Consider the following 15,609-nt stretch of genomic DNA (forward strand, 5'->3'; position numbering starts at 1 on the left):
GTGTTTTGCAATGAGATCAGAGTGACGCGACAGGTGCTGGAGCCCTGAGCTGTCGCTGCTTTGAAGCTGATAAAATCTAATTGAAGAATGTGGCAGATAAAAATAGAAACCTTTCAGTGTACTGTAATATAGTCCGATTGTGGAGGCAGTGGAATAAAACTCGGCAACATTATAATCCAAGTGCTTTATTTATTTTCTTCCCGTTACAATTAAACCATAAGATGACAACTAGTAGATTTGGTTTGCTTATCCTGTGTTATTGAGATGTTATAATAAAAGCACTGCTAATGAAAAGCGCTGTCTAAATTACACTTGACTCAAAACATGAAACCAAAATATATAAACATTATTTATAAGACTATGATTACAAACTCTGCAGCAGTGTTCTCACGACAAAATGATGTTACCCAAAATCAGTTGCTTAAATAAAGCACGTTTGTTGATTGATTGATCCCTTGAAGATTGCACCCAACTAGTATCTGGTGAGAAGACCTGTGATCTCAACTCTGCAGAACTTTGTCTCCATCTCAGGAAAAACCTAAAAAGAAACAAAAAAGATCAATGAGAGGCATGTTTTTAACTTTGTCATTTTATTGGAGGACAGAAAGTATCCTACCAACGATTAAATAAATAAAAAAGTGGAGGAAGTATCAAGGAAACTAGAAGAGGTTTAAACAGGCACACCACTCCACCTAGTGGTCACATTGAGTACTGCTCTACCTTCTTTTATAATAAAGCAAAGTCATCCCCAGTCTCATTTTACCTTCTCCAGCTCCCCTCATTTTCTACTCGCCTTCAGAGACAAGATAGGATAAGAGGAGGAAAGAGAAAAAAAAAAAACACATCTGAGCTTTAAAAAAAATAAAAAATACTAAGTATGATGTCTTAACTACTGCGTGTGCACGTGTTTCTGACCGGTTAAACATCTCTTATGTAACGATGATTTGCAATGTGAAGTTCTCTAAGAATAGACAGATCAAACAGGATAAACTGGAGAAACACAGAAAAGCTCTTTTCTCAATTCAGAAAAGTAAAACTAATATTATATAGATACATTACACGCAAAGATACATTGCAAATGAGAAATCTTTATTGACACTGTACTAACCTATAACAGGCAGTAGTACAATGAAATTGATCCACTGACCCATGTAATGTGCATAAAATAATATGTTCAGAATAAAAATATGGCAAATAAATAGTGCAGTCATAAGTCAGAATAGATATTTCTCTTTATTGCACATAGTCCCCTTAAAAGCAGCAAGCTATGGATTAGTTACAGCGCTATTGTAAAACACGCGTTTTCTGTTCAGTTTGTTGATTATGGCTCATGACAACCCAAAATCTTTTTGTTTACAAAATTTTTTAGAAAGCCAACAGGGAAGGAATTTAATCCAGAAATATTATGGCCTACATAATCATGGGAAAAAAACTCCTACTTTGACTAAAGAAGCTGCTTTATTTGAGCATTTTAATGGAAAATTGAGTGGAAGGAAAAAGTATAGTAGAGAAGGGTGCATAAGAACCAGCACCAGCCCTAACACAGGTTTTTGAAGCAGAGAGTCACAAGAGGTGGACTGTGGCCAGAATTGGAGCAGCCAGCGCTTCCACACAAAGACGTTTCTAAGACATGGACTACAACTGTCACGTTCCTTGTTTTATGCCACTCCTGAACCACACGCAGTGTCAGAAGCGCCTTATCTGGACTAAGGCGATAAAGGATAGTGTCTAGAGCCAAAAAGAACCCAAGCTGCTTGAGGTCCAGTCTGAAGTTCCCACAGTCAGTGGTGATCTGGGGAACCGTACCATCTGCTAGTGTTGGTCCACCATGTTTTAGAAAGTCAGGACAGCAGTCCATCAGGGAAATATTAGAGCACACCAGCTAACCAGCAACACGGAGATGCTGCTTTCATTTCTAGCAGGACATCCTCAAACTGCTAAGAGTACCAACACCTGCTTTAAAGACCATGCAGGCTCGTCTTGAAGGGCCAACAAAGTGATTAGAACAACACTGCAGCGTCTATGGAGGGTTGCCAAGGAGAGGATGAGGGACGGCTGAAAGGCAGCAGGGATGAAGATAATAAAGCAACCTAAGCACCATGAACACCTCAGCAGGGCATCACTCCATGCCACGCTGCACTGATGGAGTAACTCATAGCAAAGGAGTGCAGACCGTTTATTGAGCGCATATAATGCAAACTACATGTACATACTTTTCAGTAGGCAAGGTTATTTTTATTTATTTTTTTAAATGGCCTTTATAATATTAAACACTCTGTTCTGAATTTTGAAATGTATTTATTGACTAATTTGATTGAATTTGACTGTAAAGTGCCTTGAGATGACATGTGTCATGAATTGGCGCTATATAGATCAAATTTAATTGAATTATAATTCTCTGCTTAAAACCCATCTCTCTTTGGCTTTATACTCAAGTAGAGCCTCAACTTCAACATTTGGTATCTTCAGTTAAAGTTTTATTCTTTTTTAGGTTTTTTTGAAGAACACAAGTGGCTTTTAAATGTTGATATAAAGAAATCATAAAGACGATAAAACTTGTAAGGGACAGGTATTTTTAAGTACAACAAAAACATTTTAAAAACTGCACACCGAGCAAAACCAGAAGCAACCATCCAGGAGAACATCTTTGTGTGGCTGTTGTTTGCACTCGGACTCTTACCACTAGCAGACCGGCACTGTTTGAGCACCTCGCTGAATCCCTCGCAGAGCTTCAGGTCGCTCTGGTTCTGAGCACATTCCAGGAACTGCTTGAGCTCGAAGGAGCAGACCTCCTGCTGCTGGCCGGCCGGCTGCTGCTGCTGGTACGGCTCCTGATGGACACAAAGCATGAAGTTCTGACAGATCTGAATGTGTAGAAAACGACTTCAGGTATCTGCAGTTCTTTCCAAAGACATCAGTCTTACAGCGTAAAACCCAAGTCATGCTTACACGTGTTCCACTTAAGATGTTTATCTCATTACAGGGAACAGTGGCAGGATATTTCACATCTTCTCCTGGTTCTGCTGCCATGTTGCTATAAAATGTGTTTCCTCTTTGCCTTTTACCATTAATTCTGGTTCCTATCTTATAAAGAGAAAGCCTGTTGCTTACTGTTGCTTGCACCTAAGCTTACATGTTTTAGTCCTTAAATATGTTTTTATACCTACACCAATGATGAGTCAGAATAACGTAATTTATCCCGACTGGCATGCGTTTTTGGACAAAGTTTACCTAAATTTCTTGATTCCAACTGACTCCCATGTCTTCAGGCTGGCCCCATTAAAGAGGTCATTCTTGCTTACAGTACTGAATCCTTAGTCCCCCTTCACTGATCCAAACAAGAGCTTTAACTGTCACGTTCATTTTATCAATCACTCTTTACTGGATCTGTGATTACAGACCAACCAGCGGTCTGGTAAACAAAATAATCTTCTCTAACACCCCTCTGGCTGCACAGCAGGCTGCTCATCAGTCTACCTGGTATGTGACGTCAGGCCTGGCGGCCTCAGAGCTCCCTCCGCTGAAGGCTCCGGTCATGGCGTGACCGAGGGTGTGTCCCACTGCGGAGCCCACCGCCACGCCAGCGGCTGTCGACGCCATCTGAGCAAACATGCCAGGCTGTCTGGGCGCAGCGGCCGGCGCGCCCACCGCAGAAGGAGGAGCCTGCATGGGGACCGGAGCGTGAGACGAGTGATGCGCAGCACTGGCCATGGGTGGAGGTGATGGTGGTGCGCGGCTGTGAAAAGGTCAACATAAACATCATCAATTAGAGGCTGAACTCAATAGTACAGAACTTTTTTTTCTTTTAACATCTCTATAAACTCAAAAAACGGCATTTGGAATATCAAGCACGTCTAAATAGGAAACAAAAAAAGTAAATTTGGGGTATAATTGTAAACCGATTTATTCGGAATGACAACTAGATTTTAGCAAAGTGCAATAAAAGAGGATAAAGAGGTCAGTAGGAAGTCAGAGTGCAAACTGCACAACAGTCCAGCCTGGTGTTGTTTCAGGCCACTGATAGGAGGTTTCTTCAGGTCGCGTTACAGAGCAGAGCTGCCGGGACAGACGATCACTGATCATTACCCCCATATGCCCTCCTGGAGTTAAAAATCGACTGGCTTAAACAGCCTACCTACATAAAAATATAAGGCCACTTGAGCCATGCATGATCCCTGCCCTGACTAAAATGTCTGCTCAGTCTCAATGTCATGCACTACATAAAGTAGTTAAAAGATGGCCCATTTTGCATTCAGATTTGCTGTTTTGTATTTATTTTATTTTTATTTTTTTTTTTTTGGGGGGGGGGGGGGGGGGGAAATGTATTTAACTTTCAGCTGGGTATTATTTTGCTGCTGCAACAATTTGAGTTTCCTCAGAAGCCAACCATAAACGATTTAATCTATGCCCCGAAGCTGCAAACTATAAATACTTGCTGTAGGTGTAACAGATTATTAAAATACCAACTCTACACGTCACCAGTAGCATTCATAATAGGTCGTTTTTAGTTAAGTTCTATTAGAGTCGATCAAGAGTAGAGAGACAGACCTCTAATTCGGGTCAGAAAATCCAGATACAATCAAAAGTTTATCTGTTTCCAGGTTTTTATAGGATCTCATCTTTGCTCTGAAACATTTTAACCGTGACCTTGATTCCTTCTAGTCAATGACGCTTTAAATAACTTGTCTCCGCTGGTAAAACCTTCCCTTTAAATATCCAAATACACGTTTCTATCACTGGCAGCAGTAAATCTGATTGACTTTCCAGGCTCGGACTCTCTGACACATGACACTGTGGCCGTTACCCGAACGTTAGCCTGTAAGCTAACCCTTACCCCAAATCCTCCGGTTTCAACCCTTTATAAATAACAACAATAAATATATCCAACTACCTGGCGGGAGGGCTCATTCTGGTGGGACGGCTTCTGCTTCCTCTTGGCATTTTCAAAGACTAAGTTTGTTTCGCTGCTAGTGTGAGAAAACCCCGACGTAGTTCTGAGCTGCTGCGACACACGCGACCGGTTTTATCTCGACCTTTAGTTAATCCGGAACTTTCCATGTGTTACATCAGCTATCCTCCGGCTGACTTCCGGTGCCGCAAAAACAATTGTGTAACTGACAAATAAGTTAAAGTTTTGGGGTCTGTTGTTTTTCTTTTTGTAAAAAAATAAAATTAAATAGGTTACCACATTAGGTTCACAAGTTGTAACATGTTTTTGAAGATGTTGGGTTTTGATTTTTTTTTAATCCAAAACCCAACATTGAATCTTGAATTCTCTGTCACCTTGTGCCTAAATGTCCATTCAGTTCTCCCAAGGAATGCAAAAACTTTATTTTAAATTAAAAAGTTAAAATGGGGCAACAAAGAGAAGTGGAAGTCATAAGTAAAGGTGGACTAATATGGGTTGTTTTCTGAGGTGGAAGCTAATGCTGATATTTAAAAACTATGCCAGTCAGTCATTGATATTCCAGATTGAATATTATTTTCATTTATTGACCCAGGATCATGATTGTGCCATTTGTTTTGAAAGTCAACATCTAGAATTAAAACAGTAATGTGACCTTTCCCCCTCACTTTAAGGGACATATCATGCTTTTCAGATCTTCTTTCTCACATTAAAACAATTCAGTTGTGGTATTAATAAAATGCAACTGTGACGTGTTGGTCTGAATTCCTCATTAATTTACCCCCATGTGCCCCCTTACAAAAAAAGAAGAAGAGGAGAAAAAAAGAGAAAAAGTAAAAAATAAAATAAAATAAAATAATAAAATAAAAAAATTATTTATATATATATATATATATATATATATATATATATATATATATATATATATATATATATATATATATATATATATAAATGAGGGATCAGCTTATGAGATAAAGTTACATTTCTGGAAAATACTTGTTTTTACAAGTTTCTGATTGTTAAAATTAAGTTTTTCAACAGAGGCAGTATTTGTTTTTAAATCAGTTTCTCTAAAATTATTAAATTAGGGGATTTTTCCATACCATTTCATCTTGTGGACATAATATGTTGCTAGGATTATAATTAGATTTACTATATATGTTTCATCCAAAGAAAAGGTTGAATTGTTAAAGATTAGCAACATTTGCAATTTTGATGAAACAATGTACTTTCCATTTTTTTCTGTAAGGAGTCTTTTCAAATCTCACCAAATTATTAAAACATGAGGACATTCCACTAATAAATGTTCAATACTTTCCCTGTCTCTCTGACAAAACAAGCAATTATTTTTAACATTTGGAGAGAAGCGACAAATATTATCTTTAACTGGATAATATATGTGTATTAAAATAAATATTAAATTAAAATTCTTTGATCCTATCAGTAAGTATATATCTATAAGGTGATAAAAACTGTATTCCACCGTTTTTTGCTTAAATAACCCCATCTATGTTTACATATGAGAGTGACAAAGTTTCTAACTGAGCTCCGATAAACCTATTTGTAAATTTCTTATGACTTATACTAGTTCCTTCAATTGAAATTGTGTCATGAATGTTTGTCTGTATGGTTTGTGCTAAGGAGGATAAACTATGAAGAACAGACTAAATGACCAATTCAATTTCTTTTTGAGATTTATCTATGTCACTGATGTTCATGAACGGCTCATAGGTATACCACTCACCATTACTGTAGAGTAACTGGTTTATAAGATCCATATTTTCATCAACCCAATTATGTAGATATAATTATTTGTTTTTATGTAGTATTTAAGCATTGTTTCATAATATGCAATTACAAGGAGAGTACTTGTGTTTATATAGAAGTGCCCAAAATAACAGAACCTGCTGATGAAACTTGGTTAATTTGACTGGAAGTTTATGGACTAAAAAAGGACAACAAAACAAAAATTAAGACCCCCTAGTTTACTGAATAGATGATTTGGGAAAATATTCCCAATATTTTTTAGAAATCTCTTAATCCAATTAATTTTTAATACTTGATTAAAGACAGCAAATGTCAAAACATTTAAACCACCTTCAGCTAAAGAATTTGAGAGAACAGATTTTTATTTTATGTGGCTTATTTTTCCAAAAAAAGAAGAGAATGTTACCCAGGTCAGCCCAGAGCGCTTTACTGACCTCTGATGAAAAAACATACGACGCCCTTGTCATTCTTTCTGCTTAACAGCACTCTACCATAAATAGATAACCATTAAATTTATTTTTGAACAGATTTACAAACAGGAGTAAGATTATTACCAATGTTATCGTGATCTATGGAGATTTTAATACCTAGATAAGTTACAGTGTCTTTTACAGGGATACTGTAAATTTCAGTAACATCAGTCATATATAAGGGAAGGATTTAAATTTTTTTTTTAGATTAGGTTGCAAATCCTGAAATGCTAGAGAATTTTGACATAACAGAAAGTGCTACGGGAACTTTATGAGATACTCTTAAAAATACTGTTGTAACGTCAGCAAGTTGTAGATTTTTACGTTTTTGATCAAATATTTTAATTCCTTCAAGTGAGCTCTGTCTATTTAAATAGTTTAGAATTTGGCCTACAAGTACAAATATGTAAGGGGAGGCCAGACAGTCCTGATGAACCCCTTTATTGATATTAAATCGGCCAGATGTACCATATAAAAGTTTTATAGAGCTATTATTATCTCTATAAAGTGTCCTAAAGGCTGAAAAAGTTACCAAAGTTAAAAAAGGCAATGTGTCAAAAATAAAATTGTGACTAACTATCAAAAGCCTTCTGATAATCTAAGAAGAGAATAACTGATTCACCAGGGATAAGGGTTTTAGAGTCAACTAAGTCTTGCACTGATCGAATATTTTCAGAAATATTGCATCCAGGCATAAAACCGTTTTCATGTGTTATGTCATTTAATCCACTTTTCAGTCTTTTAGCTAAAATTGATGCCAAAATTGTATAGTCATTATTTAATAAAGTGAGTTCACACTCATGGCCTTTATTTGGTTTGGGACTCAAAGTGATAAGACCCAGTTTCATTGACTTATAGTGCGTTCCATTTGTCCTCGGTAGTCGGGATTCACGACCTCCGGGTCTGAAAATTTAACTGGAACGGCCACTAAAGTCATCATTACGAGTTGGGGAAAAAGAAGAAACACATTGCTTCCTCGTGTGACATACTAAAAAAAAATTTTGAAAAAAAAAAAAATCTGTTCACTTAACCACATCGAGAAGTCTTGAAATGACTTTGGATCAAAGGCGGTTCAGAGGGGAAAATGCCGTTAAACCAAAAGTCAGTCTGATTTAATACCAACCTCGAAGAACACATTACTTATTTTTTATGAAGAGTCTGTAAATACGTGGTTTCAGCTGTGTGGTAGGATATACTAAATATTAGATCTTTTTTTTTTTTTTAACTATCATTCTGACATTTAGTAAAGACTATTTAAAAAGCAAATCCTGCAATACACTGTTTGATATAATCAATAGCTTATACAGAATTTCTTGTTTTAATAAAGGATACTGGCAACAACTGGTTTCTCAAAATCTTTTTGCATTCAGAACATTTTCTCTACATGCTTTTTAAATGTTTGAATGACTTCACAGTAGTGTGATTTAAAATATACTATCAAATGGATTGGGATTTATTTTTAAACCAAGATACATCCAGACTAATAACTGCGGTTATTGAGAACAGCCCTGTGGTCTTATCCTGATGGTAATTCCTTGTGTCTCTGGGTGCATATAACCAAGTAGCTTCTCAATTGACAATTTCAGATATATTTAGTTCAAAATACCTCAGACCTTGAGTATTATTGAATGTTGAAATTAAATCAAGTGCAGTTAGAAAAAAAGGTTTGCAATGAAAAGTCAAGTAGTTTAAAAGTAGTTGTGATTTTAAATAAAAAATAAAAAACCTGTTTTTCTTGCTCTGCGATTCCAAAAGAAGTTAAGAAATATAAGAAATTCGTAAAAATAGAAACGTAGTATGTCAGGAGAAGATTGGCTGATGTGGCGGAAACATCAGGACAAGAGTTTTAACGCAGAACAATGAACAACAAATCTGTGTTCTCGCATTTTATTTAAGACAAACCCATCTTCAAATACAAGCCAACAAATAAAAAAAATTATGGTTTTATCTCTCTCTTCTGTTCTTTCACATAAAAAAAATAGAAAAATCTGCTCTTTTACCAAAATAACCAATTAATAGCTTTACAGGACTTCAGAGATGTACTCAATGAGGTATGTAAAGTAGAAATGATGCATCCATTTATAACTAATAAGTATGTTACAAGCAACATTCTATGACCTTATTTCTCACCAAGATTTTAGATAAAGAAGAAAAAGAAAATCAACTAGTAAAGCCAATAAAGATAGACAGGCTACTCTTTTTTCCCCTTCTTCTTCCGGTGCTTATACTGGTCACTTCTTCCTCCTCTTCCTCCTCCTCTGCCTCCTTGTGCTCTTCGTTCTCCCCATGTTGGCATGGGAGGCTCAATCTCCCCGGGCCGTCCTCCTCTGTCCGGGACGCCGCCCATCAATGTCTAGAGAGAGCAACAACAAAGGTTAACAAACATCATAAAGATGGCCTCCCCAGTGAATACTTGATTGGAGCTGTACCTTGTAGACGGCGGTAGTCTTCCCAGCTTTTATTGGTTCAATGAAGGACTGATCTTCTCTGGCAGCCAGCAGCAGCGACGGGGACACTTGGGAGGATCCGGTGAAGGACAAAAGAGATGGCACTGAGGCTAGAGCAGCGCTGTGCTCCTGCAAATAAAAGCCTGTTAAACCAGGGCTGTTGATGCTGACGCAGCTCTAGTGAGGTCATCAATTATGGCTAATGGTATAATAGGTCTCCCAGGGGCAGGCAAGTGATCCAGCATTTTGCTGAGATACTAATTTTAGCGCGGCCTCAACGATAAAAAAAAAATGCTTATTTTATTTATTTGTAACAGCAGTGGATCAATGTAAAGCTGCACCTCAATAAATTAAAAAAACATGGAAAAGTACATTTCAGCAATTCAGGTAAAAAAAATGAAACTCATTTTGCTGATTAGCTTAAAGCTAATCAAAACACAGTAGTCTCTTAAAAAGGTTGAAAATGGCTAAATACAAATAAAGCTGTTTTAATACAGAAATGGGCTTAATATTTCTGTGTAACGTACAGTAATTTTACTTTTGGGACTCTGACTTGCAGTCCAGTCTTTTTTTCCTTTTAGCCCAGGTAGAAAATGACTGATTAGGTCTGTGGCAGTGGTTTAAGACGAGGAACGTGACATCTGCAGCTCATATCCAAGATGCGTGTGTTGGAGGCTCTTCCAGTACAGACTCTAAATGCAATTCCCACCTTGTGAATGATCTACTATCTTTTTTGAGGGACTCCCATTTTTCTCAATGCTGTATTTTACAACACATTTTTTCCTTCCACTTAACTTTCTGTTTATATGCTTTAATCAGGCATTATATGCTTTGAATCGCCGTGTTCAGATCCTTTTTAATTGGCCTTTGGACATTTGCGATGTTCAAATGATCTGAGAAACAGAGTTATCTATTATCCGTTATTAGAATATCCATTACTCTCAGTGTAAGGAGTCAATAAAATACATGTTTCATGGTTTTATTGAATTACTGAAATAAATTAACCTTCCAGCCATATTCTAATTTATAGAGATGGACATGTACTGTTGATTTCTGAGCCTGACCACACGGTGGCGCTGCAGTAAAAATTATCATTAACAGGTTTGTTCTGAAGTTTCTGATCCAGGTTAAATTTAGAAAATCTTCTCTTTTTCAGTCCCTTGTTCAGGTCAACATTGGGCTGAATTAGATAATAGAGGGAAAAAAAAAGACTGAGCCTAAGACGTCCTGCACAATGGACAACCTCCCTCATTAAACTTGGCTAAATATAACTAGAAGAAACAGTGGGCCATTGTGTGTTCTTGTTGCCTAGCAACAAAAATTCAATCTAAATGACTGGAATAAAAAAAATTACTACCCTCCAAAAATTATGAAACTGTATCCCTCCTTTTAAAAACCCTCAGAGTGGAACGGATCTCAAGTGATTTTCAGATCTTTCTACAAAAATCTGACTACTCTGATCGTTTCATTAAAGTGCAAAAACTAATAACAATTAATGGTAACGATTAAGTAATTCTACTTTGAACTTGGTGAAACTGGACTGCAAGACAAAAAGTTAGAACGCCACTGTTGGAGAAGAAAAACTGACATTGAGGTTACCGACTGCCGAGCGAACTATTCCCCGGTTGGTTTCTGTCGCTTCAGCCACAGAGCCAAAGACTTAAAGATTCAAAATGAGCTGGCTGTCACCCCACATATAAAACCTACCATAAAACTAAGATGGATGTATGAAATTATGCTTCTAAATTTCAAGGCTATGTGCAAGAATCACTCGAAAATACCTAAATCGCTTTTTAACCAACATGAAAGAAACCAAATGATCACCTTCGATTTAATCCTGTAGTAGAGTGAGTGCTTTAAAAAAAAAAAAGGGACTTAAAGCGACTACCTTTGCTTTTTCTCCCCACGAAAATGACTCAATCGTAACTTGAAAGCGTTTAATCATCATCTGTTGCCGACACTGATAATCCACAGACAGAGTGTCATTGATCTTCTGCAGCGCCGTCTGAAAGGAACAAAAGCAAAAAGGGCTGCAAACATTAACGACAGGACGCTTTACAACGCAGGCAACCCTACATGTGAACGTACCCACTGCTCTGCACTCAGGCTGCTGCTCAGAAGAGGGCTTGCCATGTCTCCACCTGGTAGACGAACAAGCCTCGACTTCACCTGGATTAGATAAAAAGCTTTTTAGCTCTCGGGTATTTTCAGTGCGTACAATTTATGAACGTCGTTCTTCCCCGGCTGACCTCGTTCTGCACATCTTCAAACTGAGAAGAGGCGTCCAAACCAAGAGCACGCAGCAGTAAAATCCATTCCGCCTGCATCTGCGCCTCCTTCCGGTCCGCGTCTGCGCCGTCTTTGCATTCTTGATACAATTCATCGTAGTTATGTTGCTCGACTCGCTGCTCTTTGGCCGATTCTTCTCCACCTGTCGACTTCTCCTCAGGATGCAGCTCCTTCTCCTTGATTATACGAGCTGCAAGCAACTCTGACACAAGGAAGTCTGCGGGTTCACACAGCAAAAAGGTGTGAGTCTAAAACGGATCACCGGCAGCTAATGTCATCCATGAAAATAAAGTGATTCCCCACCAGTGATCCTGGTGAGGGTGGACGGCTCCAGCACATCACAGGTCAGAACAGCCAGGGGAGAGAACAGGTTGGACAGCAAATTTCTCAACTCTTCCACCAACAAGACGTCACCTGCCCCCTTCAGGTCTAAAAAAAGAAAAAAATATATACCAAATGAAAGCAAAGGAAAATGATTGATAAACTTTTTGCTCTGTTAACACAGTAGAAGAGACAATATGAGTAAATACGTGTGTTTTATTAGGATTATGCCTGTCATTCCTCTTAAAATGCTGTTATTAACATACGTAACTAGCCTTATAAAAATGCAACATAATACGAGTGAAATCAAAGTACCTTTGTAATGGCATGAGCTGCTATAGGTGGACTGCTGTGCCAGAAAAACAATGTCTGATGTGCAAATCTAGTCTCGTGGATGTATCCTGACTTACAAAGGTATTCACACCCTTTCTACTTTTTAACCTACTTTTTAGTCACATTTCAGCCACAAATTTCGAAGCGTTTAGCTGAGATTTTTTTATATGATGGACAAAAATCGTACACCGAAAAAAGATTTTAAAAAGTGTGGCTTTCTGGAACCACCTTTGGTTGTTATCAGAGATGCAAGTCTTTTGGGGTGCTCTGTGAGATGCTCAGCAATTGCCGATCAGGATATGGTATTTTTGATTTTTTTTCACCCAACTACGCTTTAATATTTTCCACAACTTTCTCCTCGCCAACCCGCTTCCCGTCTTCCTTGCTCCTCATGTTGCTGTACGTTCTGTAATGTTCCCCAACAATCCTCTGAGGCCTTCACAGAATAAACTGGATTTACACTTAGATTAAATTACACACACACACACACACACACACACACACACACACACACAAACACACACACACACACACACTAACACACACACACACACACGCGCGCGCGTGGTCTCTGTTTACTAAATAGCAGATTGCTTGCACTGGATTTTATTTAGTGGTACAGGGGCTGAATATAGATGCATGCCTTGCGTTTCAGATCTGCATTATAAACACTATGGAAAACCGTGTGTGGATCATCCATTTTTTATGCAACTTGTTGATGGATCCGTCGCACATTCCCTATAAAATAGATGTTTTAAAATGTTCCATTTTAAACATCGGCAGCTCACCCGTTGGGTTGTGGTAATAATTATAAGTTAACAACGAGCCTAAAGCTAAATGACATGATGTCCGCCTCACCTGTCAGCTCCGGGCACACAGCCGTGAGCTCCGCGGACAGCCAGCTGAGCAGCGGACAGGGGAGCTCGTCACACCTGCACCGCCTGAGGCACGAGCCGCCGCCAGGGTACCTGGACAGGAAGTGAAGACGACAGGTGAACTCACCTGAGCAGAAAGTCAACATGTTTCACCGTGCACCGTGACGTCGAGAGACTTTAAGATTAACTAAGCCATAACCAGAAATCTAACCAGCAACTTTTCACTCTGAAACGGTTTGCCGTTTTAAACAGAACCAAGTTTAATCATTACAGAAAACTAAATTAAATAATAATAATGATTAAAAAGTCGAATAATAATGTCCCACCCCAGAGCTACAATAGCTGAGCTTGTCTCCACGCTTCGCTCCATTTCCACAGTGAAACGTAGATGATTTAATTTACATTAGTGTCTGTCAGCTAGCAGCTACAAACTCATGCGTGTTTACATGGGCTGCTTCCTTCTTTGACGGCGTCCAAATGGATGAAGCATATATATCTATTGCCCCCTGCTGGCCGGAGTGGGCACAAACAAATCGCTCCAAACAGGCGATGGCATTCAAACAAATAAAGACAAAATAAATAAGATTCCACGTTAGAAAAACAAGAATAAAAGTGGACAGATTTAATTTCATATAAAAAACGACGATCCACACAATTAATTAATTCATTATAAGGTCATTTGAAATTTATAGTTTGAGTGGGATTGGATTATTATGACAATTATATCCGACAGACACATATATATATAACGTTCTTAGACTTAGACTTAGACAACTTTATTGTCATTTTGTATGCACAGAGTGCGTACAGAACGATATTTCGTTTGCATACAGCTTCAAACATCACAGTAAATTGCAGCAAGTTTCAGGATAAGGTGCAGCAATAATTTATGTAAACAATTGAAATGTAAACAATGCAGGGGAAAAGTGTGGAAGAAATTGTGCTCTACTTCCCACTAAATCACTGTCAGCTTACATTTTCTTTCTGTTGCTTTTACAATAATAAAAATAACTATTTATTTGTTTTAAATAAATAGTAATAGTGTTTAAAATAAATAGTGATAATAAAAAATAAGGATTATTTTTTTGATTCTTGAAACTCACATTTTTATTTATGTATAAAATAAATTTTCATTCATTCATTTGCTCAATTATTTTTTTATACTTTTTTAAAAATAGAAAAGAATTCAGTAATCAGCATTTTGTTTTCAGATTCGAGGGTTATCTTGATTTCCTCCAAAACAGGAGGGCAGGAGATCTCTCTTGCCCTACTGAGAAGATTTAGTCTGTTACACGTTTCAATAACACTACCGTGAATGCATAACTCGCTCACCTTAACTTCTGAGGAATGTTTCATTGCACAGTTCAAATGTTGAAGTTTACTGCACAGAATTTACTGCAAGCATGAATGTATCATCAAAGAAGCTTTGAGTGATTAATTCATGCAACAACACCAAAAAGGACTGACTTTCAAAGCTTGGTACTCAGCAGACCCTATAGACTGTTTTGCACGCTTGGGCTTCTCAGGCAGTGTATTTGGCCAATGCAGCCAACTGACGGACTTGATCTCTATATACATATTAAAAAAAGGCGAGGGGGGGGGATACTATGTCTGTTGTATATATTATTTGTGCATTATTTGTGTGCATCGTGAGCCGGTATCTGTCTCCAACATTTTCTTTTTACAGCAATGGCAATAAGATACAGACAGGTTTGCACAGCATATGCTTTCTCTCAGAAAGTGTTGCCTATAGAGGAAAAATGTAATACAAAAAAGCTGCATGTTATTTTATTACAAATGTGTTTTATCATATGTGACTGGAGCTCTATTATTGTTGCGATGGACGTAAAGTTATTGGCCGTCTTGGTCACCAGTCAGTTGTCTATTTGTCAACCGTTGTCCTTTCCAGTGTTACAACATGGTAATATTTTTTATATTTTATTTCATGTTCTGCTGCAAAGTTTGAGTCAACATGCTGCATTCTAAGTATTTATCAGTCATAGTTAAATGTGTTTACCTCAAATTTAGTCTGCGAGGCTCCTGGAAAACCAATCCCTTGCTAAGGAGCAAGGAGATTGGCTGAAAGGAAGTTTGTTGTTTAGGATTTTATTTTGAAGACCACTAATTTCTCTCTCTTTAAAGGTCATCTTACTGTAGACGAGATTAATTAAGTGGATACATGATGATGACCTAATGGC

General features: G+C 37.7%; 2 protein-coding genes across 3 annotated transcripts; both read right to left on the bottom strand.

Moving 5' to 3' along the window:
* Positions 1–169: 169 nt before the first annotated feature.
* On the bottom strand, positions 170–5,061 carry chchd2 (coiled-coil-helix-coiled-coil-helix domain containing 2). Of its 2 annotated transcripts, XM_036150044.1 has the most exons (5): positions 4,892–5,061; positions 3,478–3,736; positions 2,681–2,831; positions 764–793; positions 170–538 (listed from the first exon to the last, which is right to left on the bottom strand). In XM_036150044.1, the coding sequence occupies exons 1-4, from the start codon at positions 4,939–4,941 to the stop codon at positions 786–788; spliced, it is 468 nt and encodes a 155-aa protein (XP_036005937.1). In that variant the 5' UTR covers positions 4,942–5,061; the 3' UTR covers positions 170–538; positions 764–785. The 2 variants fall into 2 exon arrangements, with proteins under 2 accessions (XP_036005937.1, XP_012723523.2); XM_012868069.3 differs by lacking the exon at positions 764–793 and having other exon boundaries at positions 4,892–5,059.
* A 3,956-nt stretch (positions 5,062–9,017) lies between these two features.
* im:7138535 (uncharacterized protein LOC797998 homolog) lies at positions 9,018–13,883 on the bottom strand. The gene is made up of 8 exons (XM_012868067.3): positions 13,738–13,883; positions 13,395–13,504; positions 12,186–12,311; positions 11,843–12,099; positions 11,682–11,762; positions 11,482–11,598; positions 9,576–9,722; positions 9,018–9,499 (listed from the first exon to the last, which is right to left on the bottom strand). The coding sequence occupies exons 1-8, from the start codon at positions 13,779–13,781 to the stop codon at positions 9,338–9,340; spliced, it is 1,044 nt and encodes a 347-aa protein (XP_012723521.2). The 5' UTR covers positions 13,782–13,883; the 3' UTR covers positions 9,018–9,337.
* Positions 13,884–15,609: the final 1,726 nt, after the last annotated feature.

The sequence above is a fragment of the Fundulus heteroclitus genome, chromosome 18, assembly GCF_011125445.2.
Source record: "Fundulus heteroclitus isolate FHET01 chromosome 18, MU-UCD_Fhet_4.1, whole genome shotgun sequence".
Classification (NCBI taxonomy): Eukaryota; Metazoa; Chordata; class Actinopteri; order Cyprinodontiformes; family Fundulidae; genus Fundulus; species Fundulus heteroclitus.

What these genes read in the sequence shown, in the direction of transcription:
- chchd2 (XM_012868069.3), bottom strand. Translation starts at nt 4,941, where the DNA reads ATGCCAAGAGGAAGCAGAAGCCGTCCCACCAGAATGAGCCCTCCCGCC. An exon ending in AGAATGAGCCCTCCCGCCAG is followed by an intron (nt 3,737 to 4,891) that starts GTAGTTGGATAT and finishes ACCTTTTCACAG; the next exon opens with CCGCGCACCACCATCACCTC. An exon ending in GGCCTGACGTCACATACCAG is followed by an intron (nt 2,832 to 3,477) that starts GTAGACTGATGA and finishes TGTGTCCATCAG; the next exon opens with GAGCCGTACCAGCAGCAGCA.
- im:7138535 (XM_012868067.3), bottom strand. Translation starts at nt 13,781, where the DNA reads ATGGAGCGAAGCGTGGAGACAAGCTCAGCTATTGTAGCTCTGGG. An exon ending in TTGAAGATGTGCAGAACGAG is followed by an intron (nt 11,763 to 11,842) that starts GTCAGCCGGGGA and finishes TATCTAATCCAG; the next exon opens with GTGAAGTCGAGGCTTGTTCG. An exon ending in AGACTACCGCCGTCTACAAG is followed by an intron (nt 9,500 to 9,575) that starts GTACAGCTCCAA and finishes TGCTCTCTCTAG; the next exon opens with ACATTGATGGGCGGCGTCCC.